The sequence below is a fragment of the Balaenoptera ricei genome, chromosome 18, assembly GCF_028023285.1.
Source record: "Balaenoptera ricei isolate mBalRic1 chromosome 18, mBalRic1.hap2, whole genome shotgun sequence".
NCBI classification, from domain to species: domain Eukaryota; kingdom Metazoa; phylum Chordata; class Mammalia; order Artiodactyla; family Balaenopteridae; genus Balaenoptera; species Balaenoptera ricei.
Genome location: NC_082656.1, coordinates 11935257 through 11960540, shown reverse-complemented (window position 1 = coordinate 11960540; position 25284 = coordinate 11935257). Strand labels below are relative to the sequence as shown.

Sequence of the window (25284 nt, the reverse complement as noted above, 5' to 3'; positions counted from 1 at the left end):
TTGGTTCTTTGCCCACTTTTGGGTTGATCATTCAATAGTACATAGTAGAAGACTCAGCCCAGAAATGCTTAATGATATGTGAGAGGAAACAGTACAATATCCCTGCCAAATTCTCCCTCGATGAATAAATTTATATAAAGCAAACTCTATGCTGGCTGATTCAGGAAATGGGGGAGGGAAGGAGGTTGAGGAGATGGTGGTGGGGGGGCGGGTAGGGAGAGAAGCAGTAGTACAGGTGGTGACCTTTCTACACTATATGAAATAAGTTCACTTGGAGTGTCTGATTATGGAAAGAAAATAATAAAGCTGAAATAGATTTATTTGGTATGTGGGAAGATATCAAGACAAAGGTTCACCAGGTGCTGGTATAAACATTACAAAATGAAATCATACACTTTTATTAAACTAAATTCAAATTAAAAATAGTATTGCATGTATCTGGCAGAACAAAATGCTCTTCTTTGATTTTGACATAAATGGGAAACAGTAATTTAGATATACTATATTGAGATCAAATGGCTTTAAATAGGCTCATTATCAATATGTTTAAAACACTTAAAAATGAATCCTAAACATCTAACTGAAATGTTTATGTACTTAGCTTGAGTAATATCCACTTCAACAAACTGAAGCATGCAATATGTTTTGAATAATTGTTAATTTATGCTAAGGTAAGAACTGTGTAATATAACTGAAATCTATGTTAATAGAAGATAAGGAAAGCCCTTCCAGCTATTTCTATTACAAACAGCAGGCTGCAATTTTCACCCTTCTTCCTTGTGTAAAATATGACTTTAGATGCTTGTAAAAGCATTTGCTCTTAATTTCTGAAAATCAATAATTAGCATTCTCAGCACCACACAATAAAAATAACACAACGAGGGGAAAAAGCATATCTCACATAAATGACACACATCCCTCTTTGACTAACTGCATTATTTATGCTTCTCTATGGATGACTGATGACCATGGACTAGCTAAGGATTGCAGTAATTAGGAGAAAAGATAAACCTAAATTAAAGATTCATTCACTTATGAAAATTAAATGTGTCATTAATTTCCTTGATACTAATTTCTATATAGAAACTTTATTCATTGAATCATCTCAATGCATGCCTTATTGCCGTGGATGAGAAGCACATTAACAGATATATTTGAACTTATACTCTTACTAGTTTTAGGGATCATAATATTCTTGTTGTTTCCAAAATGATTCTTTAAATGTAAATAATACCTAATGTGTATTTTCACTCTGATAATTTAAAATGTAGGGTTTTTCTTTCTATTTTAATTTGGCTTTTGAATTTGCTAACACTTTTAGCTCAGCAAAATTTCTGGTAATTATAGGGGGGAAAATTAAGATGGTTTAAGAAATCTTTATCAGCCCTTTTGTTGATCATTTGTTGCCATGACGTCTCAGAATAATTGCCTAGGAGAAGAATCCTGAACCTCTCTCATCTGAAGAATATTAGGCATCATGGCACCGGTAAATAGACAACATTGTGCTGCAACCCACTCAAGCGATGCAGGAGGGGGTGTTGTTATCCCTTGTCAGATCAAAGAAAGAAGTCAGAAATGGGGGAAGGAAAAGAGTAGGGATAACAAATTCACAGAAAGAATAAGCAGTGATTGTAGAGGTCATCAGTGTTGTCACTATAAATTCCTTCATTTACATCATCAAGACGAAAAGTGGGTTAATTTTTTTCCTTATGAATTTTATGAGTTCATCTTCTAGGAAAGCCAGCATTGCAGATGTTTTGGTTAAAGACACATCTGTCTTGTTGGTTCTTGACAGCCCTATCATGTCAGTTCTCTGTAGTAGCAAGGAATGTTTCATCAAGAAAATAAAGTGAAAACTGAAGTGATCTATTCTACTTCCTATGGGCATATTTTCACCATAGCAGATCCAAAGGACTACTTTGTTATCCCTGTCAGATCAAAGAAAGAGATAAACGAAGAAAATGTAGCCTGAGACTAAGAAGTATTAGTAACAGAAAATCAGACTAAAAATACCACATTTTTATGACTACTGGTAACATTAAAATATATTTAATGTTTTGATATTCCCAGCATAAATAGATAAATGAGTATATATGTATAAATAAATAAATGTTGCATGGCCCATATGTTCTAATAATTTGCCAGCAAAACAGCCTTTTATGGTAGGCTTATGTGTATACCTTTCACTGTCAAAGAGAAGTCAGTTAAGTCATTTTTCAGCTTGGCAGTGTCGACTATAGATATGACGATATAGAGAAATAAATTATTAAAACAGAAGTTCTTCCAAGATACTTCATTTAATTATGTTTTGGGGTAGTAATAATCAATGTCCATGGTAGTGCTTTATAGTTTACAAAGTATTTATACATATCTTTTCTCATATGATCCTCAAATACAGTCCTATGAGTTAGATATCATTTCTGTTATCATATTTTAGGTGGTTAAACAAAGGTACATTAAAGTGACTTATTTATGTCACTCAAATAATAATGTTGGGGCTGTGATATAACCTATTATCTGATTTCCATCTTTCCACCATCTTTCATTGACTGCTAGTTACCACAGAATCATACTCTGAGGCAGACAGGCTGAGTAATTATATCCATGACGGTAAGAGTGATAATTTTTAAAAACAATTTTAGAATAAAATATTTTTCACTCATCATAAGAGTACAGTTAATAATTGTTGTGGCATTTAATCTGTAATCTCTACTAACCAACTATTAACTATGGCATAATCTCCTAGTGCCTTTGGAACTCTCAGAAATTGATAAAATTTATGTTTTCTGGAAAGTAATTAGAACAAATGATTCAAAAAAATGACTGATAAAGATTTCTTAAAGCTACCTTAAAATTTTCCCTATAATTACTGGAAGTTTTACTGAGTTGAAAGTTTTAACAAATTCAAAAGCATAAACGAAATAGAAAGAAAACCTTACAGTTTAAATTAGTAAAATGGAAATGCACATTAAAGTCCCCTACAGTTAAAAAAATTATTTTAGAAGTAAGAAGAATATCATCTTTAAAGCTAAGTAAGTATTCTGTTGTTTTAAAATTCCTAGAGAATTTTTTTCAAAATAAACCTGCTTGAACTCTCTCCCTGGATATTCTGAGATACACTCTAGATGGAGGAGGGGGGGATGGAGAGTGGATGGGGCTAGATGGATATGGCATGTGTACTTGAATATAGTAAAGGGGGGTGGCGATGAGGATATAGGTGAAATAAGAGTTAAAATTTTTGAAACTGGGTGATAAGAACACCCAGAGGATTCATTGTATCATTCTCTCTACTTTTGTAGGAAAAAAAAAAAAAAAGAGAAAAGCTTTCCAGATCATTCTAACACACCTTTAGTAGAGCAGTGCTTCTTACACTGTAATGTCTCAAACAAGTCACCCAAGGATTTCCTTAAATGCATGTGCTCATTTACTAGGTCAGGGAGGCCTGAGAGTAGAGTCTGAAGTTCTAACAAGTTCCCAGGTGATGCTGATACTGTTGGTCTATGGACCATATTTGAGTAGCAAGGAGTTAGAAAACCATGGGACCAGACACTTACAAACCAGAACAGCTTATTCCCCAAGCAGGTCATAGGATGAAGTTCTTGGCCATCATTTGGTAAGTAGAAATATAAAGCAAATCACGTAATTTTTATTAATTTGTAAAAATGGATAAGAAAGATATTCAGTATCATGTTTAAAAAATACTGCTCAAATAGTCAGATGAGCTTATCTATGAAAAAAAGTGTCTAGAAGATTATGATAAAAGCTAAGACTTAAGACAATTTAAATAATATCTAATATCCAACAGATCTAGTGTTTACATATTACGAAGAGCTTTGTACCAGAACGGTTCTGTCATGTTTCTGCCCAGAGGCTGTCATGATAAAGTTTATTATCAATTACTGCTGTACAAGTATAAAATAAGTTAAGCTGTCATATTTTTCTCAGCCAGAGATCCTAAGCTGTCAAAGAATGTCAATTTTAAATCTGACATAGAGAAGAAAATTATCTGTTATTCTGACCTCTAATTTCTTGACATTTTAATGCCATAATTGCTGTGGTTAGTGCTGCTTCATGATTTCACCTGTCAAGGAAGAATGAATCAATAACCTCAAGCCATTTCTCAAATTTTAGCACTAACTTCAAAGCTCAAAGTTCTAGGCAGATTATGGGATATATATATATATATATATATATACACTTTCTTTTTTAAAAGGGACATATGTAGATTTTTGTATATTAAATGTTTCTCCTTTAAATCAGTGTTGATTAAGGCATTAAAAAATCATCTTCCTTAGGTTAGTTGGAGTTTAGTATAACTGTAGCCTTCCTTTTTATCTTTGTGAAATATAGTGATCTTCACATTTAAAAAATACTAAGATAAACATTATCAAATAAAAGGAATGCACTGAGCTCAATAAAAGGCTTAACATTTTGAACACTATTTTTTCCAAGAGCCTCTGTCCGACCCTGCAGAGCAGACCTCTGGGAGCTCAACGCTGATGTTCTGATGGAAGGCGGTGTTCTGATGTTCTGATGGAAGGCGGTGTGCCTTGCACAGGGGGAGTGTAAATGCAAAGGGGCATAAATGACCAGCAAATAATGACTACGCTATACTTCATTCCACTTATCCACAGGGCTCTTTCTTGTGACAACAGATGCTAGATGCTTCTATGCTGGCAAACATATGTTCTGTACTATTCCTCCTTTACAGAGAAAACAATGGAGGAAGAGGGACATTAAATGACTTGGCCACATTAGAAAGCTCACAGGATTTAGTGGGTTCTCATCCTTTGCAGGTTCTTACATGTTAATGCAGAACTTTTTTGTGTGGAAATATGTTAGTCGTGGGGTAGAGGAGGTAAGGGTGGGGAGTGGGGAGAGGGACAGTTAACTCATATTCCTTGCAAGGTCATTTAATCTGTTATGTCTACAATGTACTAAGTGGTTACCTAGTGGTCTTAAGGACCACTTAAGTATCTTCCTAAGCAATCTTGAGTTGACATAGGGCCACTGGGTCAGTGTGAATGCCTCTGCTGGTATGTGCTTGAGCCCACGCTGCCTGGCGGAAGGAAGGTAACAGCGTTTCAGGTATGCGCTCCCTCACCTGGTATTCTGAGAACTGACAGAAGAGTTTTTGGGTGAGAGAGATGGGTGAGGGGCTTGGGGAGGGAGGACATACATGCCACAGAATGACTCTGGGAGTTTCTCTAATGCAACCTCAGTATTCAGCAATTATGCCCTCAGACTGGGAATGCTGGAAGGAGAGTCCTGGAGTAAGGCACTCCCAGTCTGCATCACTGTGAGGTAATCAGGAGCAGTAATGTATTATTGTTCAGATTGCCTATATAATGACAAACATTGTGGTTGAACCTCTCCTCCCCAACAGAATTTTTTTTAATTATGCATTTTCATGTAATGTTTCATTAGGAATTTCTAGAGTTTGACAATTATACATAGTTTTTATTACTGTCCAAAGCAATGGTGTGCTATTTTGTAGAAGCAGGTATTTTTATAAGATTTGAGTAATAAACACTATATCCGTGTAAAGAAAGTCTCAATCCTAATTCCATTTTGTTTCTATTCTCTCATTTATCTCCTTATTTACTGTCATTTAAATATGAAAGATCTGCTATTTTCAGTCAACTTTAATGCTGCCTTGCACTTTCATTATGTACAATATGCTTAAAATATTTTTATTTTGCCCAAGAGGATTAACTTGTAACTTTCTTTATAAGGACAGCATGTTATAATGGACGAAAATGTATGCTGAAATCTTCAGGAGCAAAAATGTCTATGATATTTAAAAGTCAAAAAACCATTTGGAGTTGGTCTTGGAATAAAAGGATAAGCTATTCCAATTATTTTCTTTTTTATCTGATTCTAAAGGTGTTGGTTCTGAAAGGAGAATATAGTTGGTAAGATGTTTATAAAACTGGGCCATGTGTTAAACAAAGGTGTATTGTTAAGAGAATAATTGAGCTCAGAATTAGAATCCCCAGTTGTGTACAAACTAATCACATTATTTTGTAGAGAAAAATCCCTTATTTCACCAACTAATTTTATAATATTTGGCTCCTCTCTCATTCATTCATTCTCTGTCCCTATCTCTTTTTTCCAGCTTCAGGCAAAAATCCCATTTCCTTGTGCACACAACATGGTACAACACTGCACCTAATAATATGCTTGCAACGTGTTCTCCAAATATTTAGCCCTAAGGGTCCAGTGATCAATGATCATGAGGCTCTTCTCTTCCCTTTCCTCTTCTCTGCTTGAAGCCATACAAATGGAGTCATTTTGTTTTTACAGAAGTCTATAGGAAATAACTTTATGGATGCAAATTTTTCTTTTAGAGCTTGATTTCCCAAATCTATGCGTTTTCCACCTCTAAAATTAAAAATAAAAAAGCATTCCACTGACTGGCAATGGAGAAATGATTACTTGTTTTGCATAAAGCAGATGGCAGATATCTGGTAGAATGGAAGACTGGGATACAGCTTCCTTGAAGCAAGACTCATCTAGCAGCTGTTGCATCCTCACTCTTTTCACCTATCTGAAATAATTTTGTGCAACGTGGAAATGATTTAAATAATATATTTCATGAATATTTTCATAAAAAATAATTATACACATACTATAGTACATAATTCCCAAATGTTAGCTATAAAATTTCAGGGTGAGAACACACAGGAATAAGATACTATAACCTCATCTATTTTATTGATGCGTTTTTGAGAACATACAGGGATAAAATACTATAACCTCATCTATTTTACTAATGCATATTTGAGGACATATAGGAATAAAATACTGTAATCTTATCTATTTTTTATTGATGCATTTTTAAAGTATTCTGCCTAGAAGGCTGTAATTCTGCTTTTATTAAAAAATAGATACTGGCAGATTATTTTAATGTGAACTATTCATGTTTAAATACTCAACTAGGTTTCATTAATTAATAACACACATAAGGCATTAAGCATTTTAATGAAGATGCTGAAGTAAACCAAATAAAATAGGAATATTGAAGTGCATTGTACATATCTGCATTTCAAAAAGGAACTACATGGTGGTCTCATTACTTGTTTTTGACATATAACACTCACTTTTCCACATTTGTCAAGAACCTGAAATCTATGTTTTATAAAAATTTACATTGAAAGGAAATTTATACAGAAAGAGATGGAAAGCCACATTTGTGCTGAAGGGATGACAGAAATTTTCATAATAATATTCAACTTATTACCTACCTCCCTCAGCACAGGGTCAGTGATACTGTCCAGGTTCACAGAGCCTTCATAGGTTAAGTAGTGGAAAACATTTAGAGCCCGGACTGCTTCTGGTCCTCGCTGCTTGTAGCCAAATATAAGGTCAATCCACTGATGGAGTTGGCAAGAAACAAATTCACTCTCCAGGGCCTGAAATCAGTCAAGACAGAAATAAGGCACCATGCAAATTTCCCTTTCTCTTACTTTGAAATATTCTATATAAATAAGTAGAACACATTCTTTGCATTCCTGTATTTTATCTGTACATATTAAGACCTATTCTTAGGAGTGACAAAATACAACCTCTAATAAAACATAGACCTGAAAGAAAATTTTCTTTCTAAAATACTTAATGTTCTCTTGGCTTAACTGTATATGTGATGCGAATTTTAATATTAAATAGATTTCTTAAAAAGACACATTCATGTTTAAAAGTAATTTGAAATGCCTGTTTTAATGCCATTTACAACAATTTCATTTCTAATGTTTAAATATTAGTTTGAAGCTAAACAATTTTATTAGAAACTTTGATACGTACTTATTTTCCTGCCTGAAGTCTTCAAAGTTACCTCTAACACTACTAAGAGGGAATGCCTTCCTTCTGCTATGAATGAACTCCACTATTACACTGTTTAGGAACCAGTGGGTAATTTTAGATGTTTGCTAGCCAGTGGGAAATGAATGGAAATTACTGAGAGTCAGCGATCATACGAAACCTCCATAAAGAGTCAGAAAAAAAGAGACCTTTTCAGTTCCTAAGAAGCCATCATAAACTTCCTAGAGGGGCCCTGGCAGGTAGGCAAGGAGTTCTGGTCACACCTGTGGTCTGAGCAGTGACAGTCACAGTGTAGCTCACTGTGCCTCTCACCTCCTGCACTCATTCATCATCAATTTCTTATTGATTTTAAGGACACACTGATTTCAGCAGCATGAGGAAAAAGCTGTAGAGCTAGCTTCTTAAATTTCAACTATGCAAGGCTGTAGAAAACAATTTTTGAAATTACAGCTGTAACTAAATATGTGAATGAAGTCATTCTTTGGCTGCATGACCCTGATTTCTAAGGTGCTGAAACCAGCTTGGATTCACTTAATCAATAAATGGTTTCTTAAATTAACCCTCTGATAATTATATCAATATTTCATTTTTTTAATTTACAAAATATCTGAATGATAATTTTCAACTTTTCCCGTGATGACATTTAACTAGTAACTTATTCCCCTCAAACTCCCTTTTTATCTATTCCTTTCAAAATTTTTGGTATTTTATTTACACCAGTTATTGTGGATGTTTCTCATTCAGAAACATAAACAATTAGATTTTATAAAAGGATAGTTTTCATACTAAAACTAAACAGAATTTCTATACTCTGTATCTCATTGGTCTTGACATAACAGTTTGGACTAGAACACAGGAAAAGGGACTAAAATACAAAAGAGGTGTTGGTTAAAATTCTATACTGATTAAATCTATCATATTGGTTTGGTCAATCTGTATAAATGAGAAGTTGGTAATGATTCAGTAATGTTTTCAGTGCATGGTACAATAAATGAAAGGATGAAAAAAATGAATAAATGGCAGTTCATTACAGAGTCGCTATTGCCCAAGTCTGTTCACTGGAATTCAAAATAGTAGTGAAATCAGAAATATTATTTAAAGGAAGATCTTACCAACATAATCACATAATCAGCTCAGCAGCAACCACTTCAAATCAATCTTATAGATACCACTGGACATATTTGGAAAGAAAGGGTCAATGAAATTTATTCCATTTGAATAAAACAGTTATTGAACTAAATGCCTAATGCAATGATGAGGGTTGGAAGGAATGATCATCTTTCACTAATTTGAGTTTTAAAACATTTATTTATTATCTCCAACCACTAACTTTCATTTTCCTCTGCCATGGGCAATGCGTATAAGTTGTTTAATGCTTCTCCTTTTGTTTACATGTGTTTTTATAAAACACTACTCATGTAATGTATTTCTGTGTGTATGTATTTTTGATTTATAAAAATGGAATAGGGTTACAGATTGCATTTTGTTTCTTACTTTCTTCACTGAGCCTTGCTTTTTGGGATCGACCTGTGTACAGGTAGTCTACTGCTTCCAGTGGCTGCTCAGAACTCCCGCAGTAATGAGCACTCGACGGCCTCTAACTCGCCACGACACCACGCTGAGATGAATGTCCACTTTTGCATCCCTGTTTGGCTCTTTGTGAGAATTTCTTTGGGGCATATAATCTGGAGTAGGACTGATATGTCCCTGCACTAGATGTGCATAAACTGAGTCTGAGTCATCAGTGCAGATTGGCTTCCCCTGTCTCCCCTCCCTCCAGCAGTGCCTGAAAGTTTCTACATGGCCACAGCTCCATTGACAACTGGTATTATCCAGGCATTTAATATTAGCCTGTGTAACAGATACAAAACAATATCCCATTGTTGTTCTAATATGTTTTCCTCTGATTACTGAGGAATTTGACAGCTTTTTAATATGCTTGTTGGCCATGGGGGTTTCCTCTCCGGTATATTTCCTGTTCATGCTCTTTGTCCATTCTTTTCTGGAGGTTCCTGTCTTTTACGCTGTTACTTTGCAGAAGTTCTTTACATATTTTAGATAGTTGTTTGTTGGTTTTAAACATTGCAAATGCATTCTCCCAAATGTCACATGTCTGTTAACTTTACCCATGTCACTCTTGGTTGAAGAGAAATTCTTAATTTTGAGATAATCAAAAAATTTTTTGTTATGATTATGATTTTGGGATTTTGGTTTAAAATAACAAAGATAACTTTCTGTATTTTGATGTGTCAGCTTTATAGTTACGGTTTTACTTTTCATATACTGGTCTTCATCTAGAATCCACTTTCACTCATATGTGGTATTAGATAGAGATCCAGTATAATTTTTGTTAATATAGTAAGTCAGTTTTTCTAATACCATCTATTAAACAAACACGTCTTTCCTGAGTGATGTGTGCTGTCATCTTTAGTGTGTGAATATATGTTTGAAACAAAGATATAAAACTGCTATTGTTTACAGATAATATAATAATCTACCTAGAAAAAGCAATACAATCCTTCCTCCCTTCTTTCATTCATTCATTCGTTCCTTCCTTCCCTCCTCCCCTCTTTCCCTTCCTCCTTTTCTGCTTTCTTTCTCTGCTATCTATCTATCTACCTACCTACCTACCTCCTTATCTATCATCTGTCTATCTAGATATGTGTGTGTGTCTCCAGCTCTTTGCACCTTTTATTTCTATTGTTATCTTTATTTCTTATATATCTTAATATCTGGTAGATTTATTCTTTTGAGAGTCAACTGAGCTATTTGTGGACCTTTATTCTTCCCTATAACTTTTACAATAAGTGTATAGATACATCAAAATAATTTTGATTGGGATTCCAATAAATTTATAGAGTAATTTGGGAAAATTGATATTAGGTTTTCCTATCTAAGGTCTCAGAATGTCTCTTTATTTATACAGATCATTTTCTATGTACCATATTAGATTTAAAAATTAATATTTTCACCATAAAGGACATGGGTATTCTTGGTTAAGTTAATTCCCAGACAGTTCATAAGTTTTGATGCAACTATAATATTTTAAAAATTATATTTTAAACCCCATTATTAATGATGTAGAAAAATGCTATTGATTTTTATAAGGTGATTGTGTTCCTGGCAACTCTTACTAGTTAACTTCTTTATTTTTCTTATATAATTGTTCTCAACCTTGAGAACTGTATTAAACAACAGTGGTGACATGGAACATCACTGTCTTTTTCCTGATCTTAAAAGGGTCAAAACACACACACAAACGCACACACACACACACACACACACACACACACACCATGTATTTAACAAACGGGTTGTTAGATAGCATTTTATTTACAGTTTTTGTATTTATATCCATACTTGAAATGGCTTTATTTCTTTTTTCCTTTACTTCCCTCTACTCTGGAATCAAGATCACAGTAGCCTCATAAAATGAGCTGGATGGCTTATTATGTCTTCTGGAATAATTTGCATAAGAAATGAATTCCTTATCTCTTGAAGATTTGGTAGAATTCACCTGTAAAATAATATGGCCTTGGATATTTTGGGGGCTGGGAAGATTTACTACTTAAATTTCTTTAAGGCTTATAAGTCTTCTGGTGTCAATTTTGATGTTTTATATTTTTCTAGATATTTATCCACTTCATCTTAGTTTTAAAACTTATTAGTTCATGGCTATCTATAATAATCTTTAATTAAATTTAAAAATTTCTATGTCTACAGTTACCCTATTCTATTCTATATGTTAGGTAGCAGAGTGAATCAACAAACAACCAAACAATCAAAAAATAATTTTGCCTCAGGTTTTTTTTTGGGGGGGTTATAATATTAAATGACAAAGGAACAATAAGGTAGTAGACTAAACAGATAGTCTTACAGAGACTGTCTGTCTTGCTAGTCACTGCAGAAAACAAAGAAAATCCAGTTATAACATTTAAAAGCTAAATCTGGTTCTAAATCAAATGCATATCCAAGAATTGAATTTTAGATTTCACATAATTAAAGCATAAAGACCTATCTAAAGCTGAAACCTGACACTGAGACTTAACTGTATTCTAAACAGTATTAATCTGTTAGTAAATGCATGCTATCTGCTTATTTGTTCTTTTTAGAACTATGTTTTCATGCACAAACCTGTTTTGGACTTTGAAACAAGATTTTATTGCAAACACTCACAATTGAAAAATAGAAAGAAATACTTGATTACTAAGCTATTAGGGTTATAATGGTCTTAATAGCTTGCTTTACCCTCTCCTTGCATACCTAAAAGCAGAAGCAATTGCTTTAAGCCTAGATAAACCAATTCCCAATCCATAATTCTACCCTGGGGATCTGGGAGGAAGGAAATAAAGAGTGAGATTTAAACCAGAAAGGATATCTCTTAGATGAATAATAGTTACCTAATATCTAATTTCAATATTGTCCCATGGGTATTAGAACGTAGAGAATTCTTTCTCTAACGGGTTTAGGACAAAGCAGCTCAGAAACTTATGAGAAGGAAACTAGGCTAGTGGAATTAACTGTGAGGAGAGAATTTTGTCTTCTCCAGAATTCTTTTATTTAAGAATACTGAATTTCTCTCTCTCCTTCTAGACCAGACCAAGAACATTTCCAAGCCCTTTCTCTTGTTGCCTCAAAAATCTGCTTCTGATATTGAAAAAATTCTCCAAATAGAGTTGCATATATTCCAGTGGACAATTAGAAAATCACATTGCTACTTCTTCTGTAGTGTCTATACTGGCTTCTCTTCATGATTAAATTGAAATTATAGCTATTACCCAGTGAAAGATTTAATTATTTTAAACAAAGGTAACATAGTTGTTTTAAATGTTTATTTTGGGGGGCTTAAATTATTCTCTTACTTGATTGCTTCCTGGGTGAATAATATAGTGGATTATTTTCCATTCCCACTAGCACCATCCTAGTCTTAGCCCTTATTGCTCTCCACGTGGGCTACTGTAATAGACTTTGACCTCTTCCTCTACTCCGGGGCTTGCACCCTGCTGGTGGAACAGACTTTTGAAACCATCATGCTCTTACTGTCATCCTCGATTTCAAATCTTCCAAGGTTCCTCCTAGCATAACACATTCAGTGTAAACTTTACCTGACCCCTAAGGACTTTCAAACCTTGATCCGACCCTCCCCCATGACTTCTTTGGGCTTCTAGATACAAATTCTTGGCTCTAGCAGCACAGTTTACAGCCCCGGCACACAGCAGCTGGTATGACCTCTGAACCTTTGTTGCTCCTTTCACCTTAACATGAAAGCATTTCACCCTCCTGCTCCTTCTTCATGTCCCAGCCATCCTCACTCAAGTCCAATGTCTGCTTCCTGAGTTCCCCAGCTCACAGTCTATGAAGTCTTCTATGAATTTCTATGACACTTACCATCAGTATCTTCCTGTTTAATGTAGTAAATAATGTATACAAATTTACTTGTGAAAATCAATTTGCATATACATTGTAAAGTGCTAGAGAAAGGGAATGGGGTTATTACCAATTAACACTTAATTGTTTCAAACATGCCATACTATATTCTCAATTAGAATCCAAGCATTTGGAACTTAGGGACTATACTTAATGCTGCTTTTACATTTCCTATAGCTCCTAACTCAGCATTAAATGATAACTATTTAATAAATATTTATTGGCTGATTATTTAAGCAATGGGAAAGAGGTGTTGGTCACAAGAAGGAAGAAAAGAAATGTCAGGAAGTGAGGGTGGAGGGTGGGAAATTCATTCATTCATTCATTCAACAAATATTGACTGACCATCTGCTATGGGCCAAACACTATTCTAGATCCTAGGATCACAGCAGTGAATACGTGAAGCCAAAATCCCTGTCAGAAAGTTTACATTGTAGTGGGGAGAGACTAGTAATTGGTAATTAGTAAGAGAGTATGTCTGAAGGTGATAAATGCTAAGGAAAGGAGAAAGACGGGAAAGAAAGTTAAGAGGTATGTATGGATGGGGAGGGGATTGCTAATTTAGAGGAGGAAGTCAGAGAAGGCTTCCTTGAGATTGTGACAACTAAGGACTACAGTGAGGAAGTGAACTGTAAGGACATCTGAGGGAAGATGATCTCAAACAGAGGGATCAGTCATTTGTGCATTCATTCGTTCATCATTCATTCATTCAATATGGAGCACCTCTCATGTGCCAGGAATTATTCTAGGCCCCAGGGATACTGTGAGAAACAAGACAAAATCTCTGATCTCCAGGAGCACATCCCACTGAAATGCAAATAATCAAGGTGAATACAGCCTAAACTCTCTCCAGCCCCAAATTACTGACCACCTACCACATGTCAGATGCTAGCCTTGGAGGATATACAGGTGAATAAGTATGCCACATCCTGAAAAAGATCACAGTTTGGTGGAAGATAAACATGTTGGCTTGGGCTTTTCCTGCTGCTCGAATTTCTGCTAAAACTCTAATACGATGATATTAGAGTTATTCCCCACCCCATTCTTTTTCCAGAAGCATTACTTCTTCTAGAAAGTAATCCATCTCTGCTGCTCTAGCCATCACCACTCAGCACACTTGGCCCCCACCCTTCCTTTACCTGGCTCTATAGGACTAGAGAAATCTAAGGGAAAAAGGTCACTACTAGGAAGTTGCAGAGGGAAACTGTTGTCTCTAACTTTAAAATACATCCAGAATTGTTTAGCTCAAGTCATAGTTAATACTGGCATTAAGGAAAATCTTCTCACATACCTCTCCTCCCCGAGCCCTCATCCCCTACTGGGAATCACTATGAATGAACAGCCCTGAAAGCACGTGTACCTTGGAGAACACGCACTCGATAATTCACGTTTCTCTGCAAAAGGACTAAGGTCTAAAAAGGTAATCATTTATGATAAAACCATTTATAAGAGTTAAAAAAAAAATACATCCAGAATTGATTAATTTCTTACTACCTTCACTGCTACCACGCTGGTCCAAGCCACCATCATCTCTCACAATACCTCCTAACAGACGTGCCTGATGCTACCCTGTGCCTCAACAGTTCATTCCCATCACTGCAGCCCGAGTGATCCTTTCACAGCACAGCAAAATCGCAGAACTCGTCTGCTTAAAGCACTGCAACAACTCTTGATTTCACTCAGAGTAAAAATGCAAAGTGTTTCAATGGCCTTCAAGGCCGTATGTGATTTGCATCTGTTACCACTCAGTCCTCTCCTCCTACTGTGCGCTCCGTGTTTATCCTACCCCAGCCCTCTGGCTTCCTTGCCAAGCACACCCCTGCCACAGGGCCTTGGCTCGGATGTTCCCTCTGCCTTCACTGCTCTTTCCCCAGGAGAGGAAGAGTCTCTGGGTCACCCTCTCGCGTCCTTCAGGGCTTAGTTCAAGTCTCACCATCACAGTGAGGGGATCCTGACCATCCACCCCTGTATTTCTGATCCCCTTGCTTTGCACTTCTTTTTTCCACAGTATTGATCACCTGCTAACATTCTAGATATTTTACTTATTAATTTCTGTTTATTGTCTGTCTCTCTTTGATCAAAAGTAAGCTCCATGAGGGCCGAGATCTTTGTCTGTTGGTTCACCGGTATACTCCAAACACATAAAACAGCGCCTGCAACGCTCAATAATGATCTGTTGACTGAGCGTTGACTGAGGCTGTATGTTTATTCATGCGGGTTCCTAACTAAAGCGTGAGCTCCTGAAGGCCGCTGGCTGCGTGGCCCACGCTTGTGTCTCCAGAGCCTAGAGCGGTATGAAGACAGTAACAGGCCCTCAATGACAGGGGTAAATGAAGGGATTTCTCTGCTTTACTCTAGCCTAATTTAGAGTCGGATTCACGGCCAACTCTTCTTTGTGTTTTCCGTAATACCTTACTCAGAACTGGCTCTCAATAAAGGTTTATGTAATGAGCAAATCCCCAGTTTCAGAGATAAGGAAGACTGTGAAGTTCCAAGAGATAAGGATGCCTTACCCGCCCAGAGTGCCCCGGCTAACAGGTGGCAGGGCAGGCACTCACATACAAGATATCTATTGCAATATATATACTTTTTCCATCTCAATATTTTAAGATGCTGCCAAAGACTTCCAACAATTCCTATGTTATGCTATTTGCTTAAACTTCGTATTTGAGCAAGGTATTTTTTGCAGTATAATATATCCTAAATGCACATTTTTACCTATCACAAAAGATACTTTTTCCTTAAAAAGTGAGAATCTAATAAAGGATGTAATACAGTCAAAGCAAAACCACACCCCACAGTGCTCTCTGCCTCAGCGCGCTGCGCCCCACCCTGCAGACAGAACGGTCTGCGCCTGGTCCCACGGCACCAGGAACATGCCGGGCGGAGGGCTGCAGAGATTAGTAGTGCACATCCGAGACTGGCCTTTTTCTAAAACAAATTTTTAAAAAGGGCAGATTATGATTGATGAACCCAGCATTAAGGTAATGCTATCAGACATACTTTCTATTTCTGCCCTTTGTGAGGAGGTCAGATTATAATCATGTTAGAACTGAACACAGTGCTTTATTAATGTTTCATGACTGAGTCAGTCGCAATCAGCCTAGCTTCGTGTGGATAAATTAAACCAGTTCTTGATGTATGAACTCAGTGCACTGAGAATTTATTGAAATGTCTACTAAAAGTGTCTCTATCACTTTTCCAGGTTTGCTAATGAAACCAAATTTTGAATTTCACAGTTCTTCAGTGAAACACAAACCTTGTCACCATATTTACAAAATACAAACAACTCTAACCAATTATATATATTGTTGTCTATAAATAAAAAAACAATGGACTAAAACAAGTACATCATTAAAAATTCAAAGTATTGTTTCATTTTAAAAAAATAAGAAAAGTTAATGAGGTTGTCAGCACGTAAAGGCGTCTACAAATGCATCAAATGCCTTTTTAATTGCTGGCATGGGATAATGAAGCTGATCATTTATAATCAATGATATCATCCCTTTTTATAACATTATTTTTGTCTTCTTTGCCTTGAATTTCTTAATGACAGCTTGAGAGAAGAAGGAGGGAAGGCTCCTTTGTACGGATACAGAATACTAATCCACCCAAGAACCAAAGGCTTTTTTACCACTGTGAATGTCATTTCTTTGGGCTATATGACATTTTCATTTTATACTTTAGGCTCATTACAAAGAACTCCATCAAATAACTGAAGATAATCCCAGTCCAAATTATAAATATACTAGAGCACATTTTCTCTAAACCCATTCCATTTCATAAGCATTAAATCCTGTATGAGCTACCCAGCCAGTATAAAGTTAGAAACTTTCAATGTTACAAAATAATAATAAAAGGTGGATGTTGTATTCATGGAATTTATGGAAAACTTATGAAAATTTAAAGACTTCTATATTTTATATTATCACCCAGGTAATTATAGAAATTCAACAAGTAAATATTTCTTCAGCAAAAAAAGAAGAGAGGTAGATAATTGATTACATTTTCCAGTTTTAACACAGATGGCTGACCTTATTTTTTCATAATATCAGTATGATCATTTCCCATCAGTATGATGGGAAAATGGACCAGAGGTTGGAGCAAAGGAAACCATACATAGGGTGCTGTGAAGGAAACCTTCAAGTTAAAGAAAAGCAGAACAGGAGACACTGAGACAGGAGAGCAGCTGTAGACACACACGGCTACATTTTGTAGCGTGTCTTTCGATAGCTCGGATGCTTTAACACTCTTCCCAGAGGCAGCAGTTTGGGTCTGCCCTTTAGCTCAATTCTGATGCACCAAGAATGGCAGCTATAGACATAGAATCTTTTGATACACATGGTAGCTTTCCCTTTCTATTCTGTAGAGTCCCCTCAACGAAAACCCAGGGAAAGAAGACAAAGAATAACCACTTCTCAAGCCACCTATTACGTGTTGGCTAGGCACTTGCAACATAGGATCAGTTTAACCTGTCATTGCCTCCTGGTGTCCCAGGGAACCAAGACTGGGGCAGTTTGGTTTTCCCAAATAAGCAGAATTTTGTGTAAAACCTTTCATTCCATGGAGTAAAGGTTTAGTTCACAAGTCTTACCAAATTCATAATGCCTATAAGATACCAAGAATTTGGTTTTGAATAGAGAAAAAAAGTGCTTTGCTTCTTTCATTTCTTCATGAAGCCAAGTTGGAACTAACTTATTACATACAATAAAAATGTACCATTCATTTCTGAAAATGTTTTATGACATTTTCAGAAACGCACAAGTATTTATCTCTCATACTTTAGTTATGAAAACTTATTCTTTTGAACAGATGAAAGCAAATCTTTGAGGAACAGTTACTTCACCATATCATATGCAATCCTTGTAGTTCCTAGTACACTGAACACAAAGGTCGATGAATGTGTGTTTACAGTGATACTAAACAGTGAGATTTATTCTGAAGAAGCACTGTATTCTGACTTAAAGTTTGCTCAGCAGTGCTTCAGCTCTTAGAAAGACAAAATATGAGAGATAAGAGGTGCGTAAACAGAAGTCAGCTCTTGAACTGGTAATGTTAGGACCAGGAGTAAATTATTTATTATATTATATTTATGTGCAATAGAAGTACTCTGAGCAACTATAAATATATAAAAAATAATTTATTACTAAAAATTTGCCTTTGTGTATTTTATTCTCTCTTATAATAAGAGGGAAAAATCTATTTTAGAGTTTAAATTGTTTTTACAGTGTTATTATCCTTTCTCAGGCTGTATCTTTCAATGAATAATCTGCTAATTTTCTTAAAACCCAAATGATATGAGACCATTTTGTGAGAATCAGGTATGTCTAAGGAAAAGGGATTTCTAAGAACTCTTATGTGGTGATCGCATGAATAATAAGATAAGCCAGAGTGTCACTGATTACATCTGAATCATAAGTCTGAGTCAAATTAGGTGTTTGGAGGTCATCCATGCTTAGATACAGATAGTTTGCAAACAACACACAGGTTGTATTTCAAAGTGCTTTATAATTTGGTGTTTGGAACATATATTGCAGTAGAAACAGTATTAGTCTAATCTGGATTGGTTCTCAAGTCGATCTATAAAGCCATATTTTGTTTAAAATATAGGTGAACTTTTAAAGTCTGTAAATGGGCATAGGGGACATGACATTCAGAGTGCCAACGTGTGATGCCAGGCACGTTAAGTAAGAAAAGGCACTTGGGTCCAAACCTGGGGTCAGTCACTTTGCCTTTCTGCGTCTCAGTCTGCTTATTCAAATAAAGGTCTGTTCCGGGTCTCAAATCCTGTGTGTGACTATAAAGTTTAACATGTAAACTAATGTAAAATAATGCCATTTCCTCCATTTTGTAGAGTTGGAAGATAGCCTTCTTCCAACACCTGCTGGGTGGTGGGACTTGGGACTTCCTCAGCTCTAAACCGAGCTTTTACTGGCTGGGAAAGGAAGTCTTATGGGGTGAGGACTTTGGGGATAAAGAGTTAGAAACAGGGTCACAGAAAGTCAGGTCTGCTTAGCTGTTGAGGCTGGAACACGCTGCTGGTTTGGGGTCAATTCCCTCTTATCTCTGTCTTTTCTTCTGCTGGCCCCAAGGTACTGGCTTCTAGTTAGAAGACATGTTTCCTTCCCTCCTTCTTTCCCTCTCCCTCTCCACAGCTCCTCAAGTCACTACTCACTCGAGCCTGGAGACCGTGGGTAGGAACACTGCCACTCTGATAAGCAGGTGATCTTTGACAAAGTAATTTACCTCACTGAGTTTCAGTATAATTCTCATTTCAGAAGACTTTTTGAGGATTAAAAGAATATTGCACCTGAAGCTCTAGCACAGTATTTGACAAATAATAAACAATCAATAGATGGCTCAGGTTATAAGCACTACTGCCATTATTTTATCTTGGTCAGCCGTCATATTGGGATGACTCAGGACCACCACTGGGATACGGGGTATGGTGACTAATATTAGGGTATCCAACCTCCTGTGCAGCAGTTGTCAGCTGTAAGTGTTGGAATGAGGAAAGCAGAGAAAAAAATTGTAAGCAACTACACCCTGGAAGAAAGGAGAATGTCCTAGCCCCATCATGTAGCTCTTTATATGTAAAAAGAGGTATAAACGGGGTGCTGTCTAGAGTAACATTCCACTTACTAAGGGAGGGTTTTGTCACTTCACGTTTGAGTACCAACTCCCACATCTGGAATTGATCAAACAATGGCCAGTGAAACCTGAGGTAGAAGACAGTCACTCTCCTCCAAAGCTATAAAGTTTACACTTCCCCTAGGGCCTCTGTTAGCACTCGACTGACTCTTGTTTATCATAAGGCCTTGATAAGTTTGATTGTCTGATTTTGTAGACTAGAGATTATAAGAAAAATTCGAATCACTACGGCCATTAAAGGAAAGTGTGATGATAGCTAACAATCTAAAGAAGGAAATAGAAAAAGAATAGATATGGAATTATATCACTTCACAGAATAATGGGTACTTATGATAATAAAGAGCAGTTTCATCCTTTGTATAAGAGGGTAGAAAACCAAATAGTAATACCTTTTAGAACAACAACCACAACAGGGTTCAAAAAAGTTCTCACTTAGCTATAAACATCTAGAAACTTCATTTATTTGGTAAGTTTATTTAGCTGGACTGCATTAGTACCCAACATACTACATGAATGAAGCACTGTGATTTTTCTGCAGGTTTAGTCAAGACTGTACAGTCCTGCTTGTTCAGTTTATATCAGTAATAACTATCTGATAATTTCTCATCCATAATAATCATCTTTCCCTACATTAAAAAAATTCTGTGCATGATGCTGCCCTGGGGATTTGTGTTTAGAAACACAACTGCTTTTTCTTTTTCAATCAGGCATATCATTAATAAAATTACTAATTCTGGGGGTGTTTAAACTTTTTCATTAATGAGGAACACAGAAGTTGTATCTATAATGAATCATTACCTGATGTTTATTAAAATATATCTAAAAATGTTTTAGCATCCAATAAACACATGAAGAGATTCTCAACATCATCAGTCACCAGGGAAATGCAAATTAAAACTGTAATGAGATATTACTTCACATCCACAATAATGGCTATAATAAAAAAAAAAAAAACAGACAGTAACAAGTGTTGGTGAAGATGTGGAGGAACTGGAACAGTCATACATTGCTATTGGGAATGTAAGATACACAGTCACTTTGCAAAAGAGTTAATTTCTTAAAAAGCTAAATATAAATTTACTACATGACTCAGAAATTCTACCACTAGGTATATACCCCAAAGCAAGGAAAACACATGTCCATATAGAGACTTCTATGTGAACATTCATAGTAGAATTATTCATAACAGCCAAAAAGTGGAAACAACTCAAAAGTTTATCAACTGATGAATGGATAAACAAAATGTGGTATATCCATACAGTGGACTATCATTATGCAAAAAGAGGAACACACACAAACTGATATACGCTACAACATGGATAAATCTCAAAAACTATGCTAAGTGAAAGACGTCAAACACAAAAGAACACATATTGTATGGGTCTATTTAAGAAAAATGTCCTGAAGAGGCAAACCTATGGAGAGAGAAGGTAGACTAATGATTGTCTGGGGCTGGAGGTGGGCACAGGATAATTCTGGGGCAAAAGAAATGTTCTAAAATTAGATTTTGGTGATGGTCACACAACTCTGTAAATTTGCTAAAGATCATTAAATTGTACAAGTGAATTTTATCACAAATAATGATTTTTTTAAAACACTCATAAGGTAGTCTCACTTTACAGATGAGAAATATGAGAACCAGAGATGCTCCATAATTTACTCAGGGCAATGAACTCAGATTCAAGAGCCAGGAAACTTTTAAACCCCAAGTATTCTTTCCAATATAACCACCTGGCATTTATTAATTGTTAGCAGCCACATAAAAACCTGTGTTTAATCAGAGCAAGAGAAAATCTGGTCCAACAATTTTTGCTACTTTGCCTGCCTGAGTGAAGGATTCATTTCGTTTCACTAGTTTGGACCTAACTAGACAACATGCTAAAATCATTAACATTATTACCCCATGTGATTCATTCAATCATTCATAACAGCAAATATCTGGTGACTAACTACTCTTGCAGGCACAGTTCTTGGCTCTAGAAATATACAGTGAAATGATGTGACTGAGAGACACATCTCAGACACAAGTCAGTATGTAGTGGGTTCCAGGGTTGAGTTTGTGGATCTGGTATCCTTACACTGATATCATAGCCAGTATTCAAGTATGTAAGGGTATTGTGATAATAATAAACAACCAGTTCTAAAAATAAGTATAGACTGTAGAAGTATGCATCACTAAAGTATAAATCCTTCACATTAAAAAGATAAATTGAAGAGATAATCTATTGTTCAAGAAGATGGTGTGAGATTATGCCATATACCTGAAAGTGCCAATTTCCAGATTGAGAAGTGAGAGAAATCCTATATAAAATTTATGTACTACATGATATTACCTCAGAGGGAGACTAGATTATAGATTATCTATACAGTAACTTTAAACATAGGTCTACTGTCTCAGTACCTAGCTTTCTAAAATAAAGTGTATTAAAAGTAAAATATTTCTTGGAGACAGAAATATAGCTCTAAAATTGAAGGGAGCATGTGACTGACAGTGACAAAAAGAGACATAAAATGAGGGGTAGAAGAAGGAACCACATATTGTATGATCCTGTTTATGCGAAATAAACAGGATAGGCAAATCTTTAGAGACAGAAGTAGATTAGTGGTTGCCTAGGGCTGGTTGGGGGAATGGGGAAAATGGGCGGGGGGAGATGCTAAAGGGTATTGGGTTTCTTAATGAGGTAATGAAACTGTTCATAATTGACTGTGGTGATGGTTGCACAACTCTGTGAATAGACTAAAACCCACTGATTTTTTTTCTTTACTTTAAATGGTTGACTTGTATGGTATGTGAATTGTATCTGTGTGATATATGTGAATTATACAGCTCTTACTAAAGAAGAGACTGAGGGATATGTGAGGTCCACTGCAATATGTGGACCTTATTTGGATTCTAATTCAAATAAATAAGCTGTCAAAATGAAATAAAACATATTTATGGGACAGCTGGAAAAACTGGGAGTGAAACAGGGTTAAAAACATATTTGGGGTCATAGGCTTTATTGATATAATTCCTCAATTGGCCAAGAACAATAGTACACTAGAGACGTTGTTTGGTAAAGTGGTTCATTTCCATATACCATAACCCCATTGAGATTAAAATCTCCTTAAATATGGATAAAATATATTAAGATCTATAAAATAACCACATGCAAACATTCTATTTACACATTTTCTATTTGAACACCCAGACATCTGTCATACAGATTTAAGAAGTAATGACATTTTCTATCTAAGAATGTTTACAAGATGGGTGTTCTCTTAGTCAAGTATATTACATTTTAAGGTATGTTTCACAGCTTATAATTTCCTACATACAAATATGTTCTAGATGTATATTATTTTGTTTTGAGTATTTTATGAGTGAAAAAAGAGTGCAGATTTAGCCAATAGACAAAAATAAGGAATGGGCATTAATTTCGACCATTTTAGAATACATTAGTCAACAGATGCTCATCTGATTGTCTTCTCCTAAGGGAGCAAATATAACTGAATTACCATTCCTTTATTAGTCCTCATGAAAGGAAAATCCACTCTACAATAAAGAACTGCTGTCAAAAGACAACAGTAAAATGCTTTCTTTTTTTTTTTCTCAAAAACTGAGCCTTGTATTTATAGATGTTAAAAGACAATTTGTTAGTAGCTGAAAACTAAACTACAGAATATTTTTTACTTCCTTGTGACTGCTCAAGCAAAAACAAAATCGCTCTTACCATCCTGTTGATCCGTACAAAGTCTTCAGGTTTTTTTGCCCAAGGGGGAAGATCAACATCATTTACCACCACTTCATCTTCTCTGACTCCAAGATTATAACCATTACTGTTGACAAACATCTCCGGTAGGTAATAGAACTCTGGAATTAGTTCCTGCCAGGAATAAAAATGTAGCATATTAAACCATTTTAAAAATCAGTTGAACGAAAGTATTAATTTATAACAACTATAAACAGAATTAATTTCTTTACTTAAATTCAATATTTTATTACTTAGTTCCATTCTTTATTTAATTTTCTTTAGATAGGAGTCTAGGAAAAGAGGGCAAACATTTTTCTTGAACAATATGCTTGATAATTTATGTTTATAAGATTTTCAATCTTATCTTGCCACAAATTAGTCAAGAGAAATGGGTTACAGAATCAACAATATTCCCAATAATATCAGTGAACAAATATACAAAGCTATAGCTACAAGTCTATGCTGTTCAACAAACTTTTCCAAATGCTATTAATAAAATATCCAAATTCAAAAAAAGTTGTTGGTTAAAAATCATGTAATGTCTTCTACTTTTCTTTTCTTTTTGACTCCACTGGCAATTACAATACATGATTTTTATGAAGAGACTCATTGTTTTATTTTATAATTTGGCAAGATAAATTGTTTTTATACCTACCACTAAATACAATAAGAGATGATATGAAATATAATAAGTTTAAATATTTAATGCATGCCACTTGAATACTAAGTTCTTAACTTCAGTGCAAAGATAACTTGTGTTACTTGTATGTAAGTATGGCATTAACAACTGGGTTCAAGGCAAACTTGTGTTTGATGCACGTCTAATATTGGTTTATGTAACTTTAGAATAAATATGATACAGGAATGAACTGACCTTAAAAATTTTAATTTGTTGTCCTTTTTTAAAAAAAAACAAAACAAAACAACTTGAGGAAATGAAAACAAAAAACACGGTAGTTTTATGTTTACCATCAATACTATGAAAAAATACTGATCTTTTCAAATATCAAGATGAGAGTTAAATTAACTTTATTTGTGAAAAGCATAAGAACATTTACTTGTGTAACATGTCTGACATGGATGGCATAGTACCCGAAATTTGAATCTCACTTTGGGATACATAGTGATAAATAGAAAAGCTAAAAAATAAACAACCACCCCCACCAAAAAAAAAAAAAACAAAACACCAGACACTGAGGTCTTCAAATAAACTGGATTCTTCAGCCCAAGAAAAGCACACACAAAAGTGTTCCCTTTATCAAATTACCAATGGCATTTTTCACAGAACTAGAACAAAAAATTTTACAATTTGTATGGAAACACAAAAGACCATGAATAGCCAAAGCAATCTGGAGAAAGAAAAACAGAGCTGGAGGAATCAGGCTCCCTGACTTCAGAATATACTACAAAGCTACAGTAATCAAGACATTATGGTACTGGCACAAAAACAGAAATATAGATCAATGGACAGGAGAGAAAGCCCAGAGATAAACCCACGCACCTATGGTCAACTAATCTATGAAAAGGAGGCAAGAATATATAATGGAGAAAAGACAGCCTCTTCAATAAGTGGTGCTGGGAAAACTGGACAGCTACATGTAAAAGAATGAAATTAGAACACTCCCTAACACCATATACAAAAATAAACTCA

The 25284-nt window shown here is 35.3% G+C and overlaps 1 protein-coding gene across 8 annotated transcripts in view; it reads right to left on the bottom strand.

The window, feature by feature from the left end:
- Positions 1-25284, bottom strand: part of NBEA (neurobeachin) — a 612623-nt gene that overhangs the window by 32895 nt on the left and 554444 nt on the right. For all 8 annotated transcript variants that reach the window (XM_059902450.1, XM_059902451.1, XM_059902453.1 and 5 more), the window contains 2 exons: positions 23613-23765; positions 7248-7415 (listed from right to left, as the gene is read on the bottom strand). In XM_059902450.1, the coding sequence (XP_059758433.1) occupies positions 7248-7415; positions 23613-23765 (321 nt within the window). The remainder of the gene's footprint in view (positions 1-7247; positions 7416-23612; positions 23766-25284) is intronic.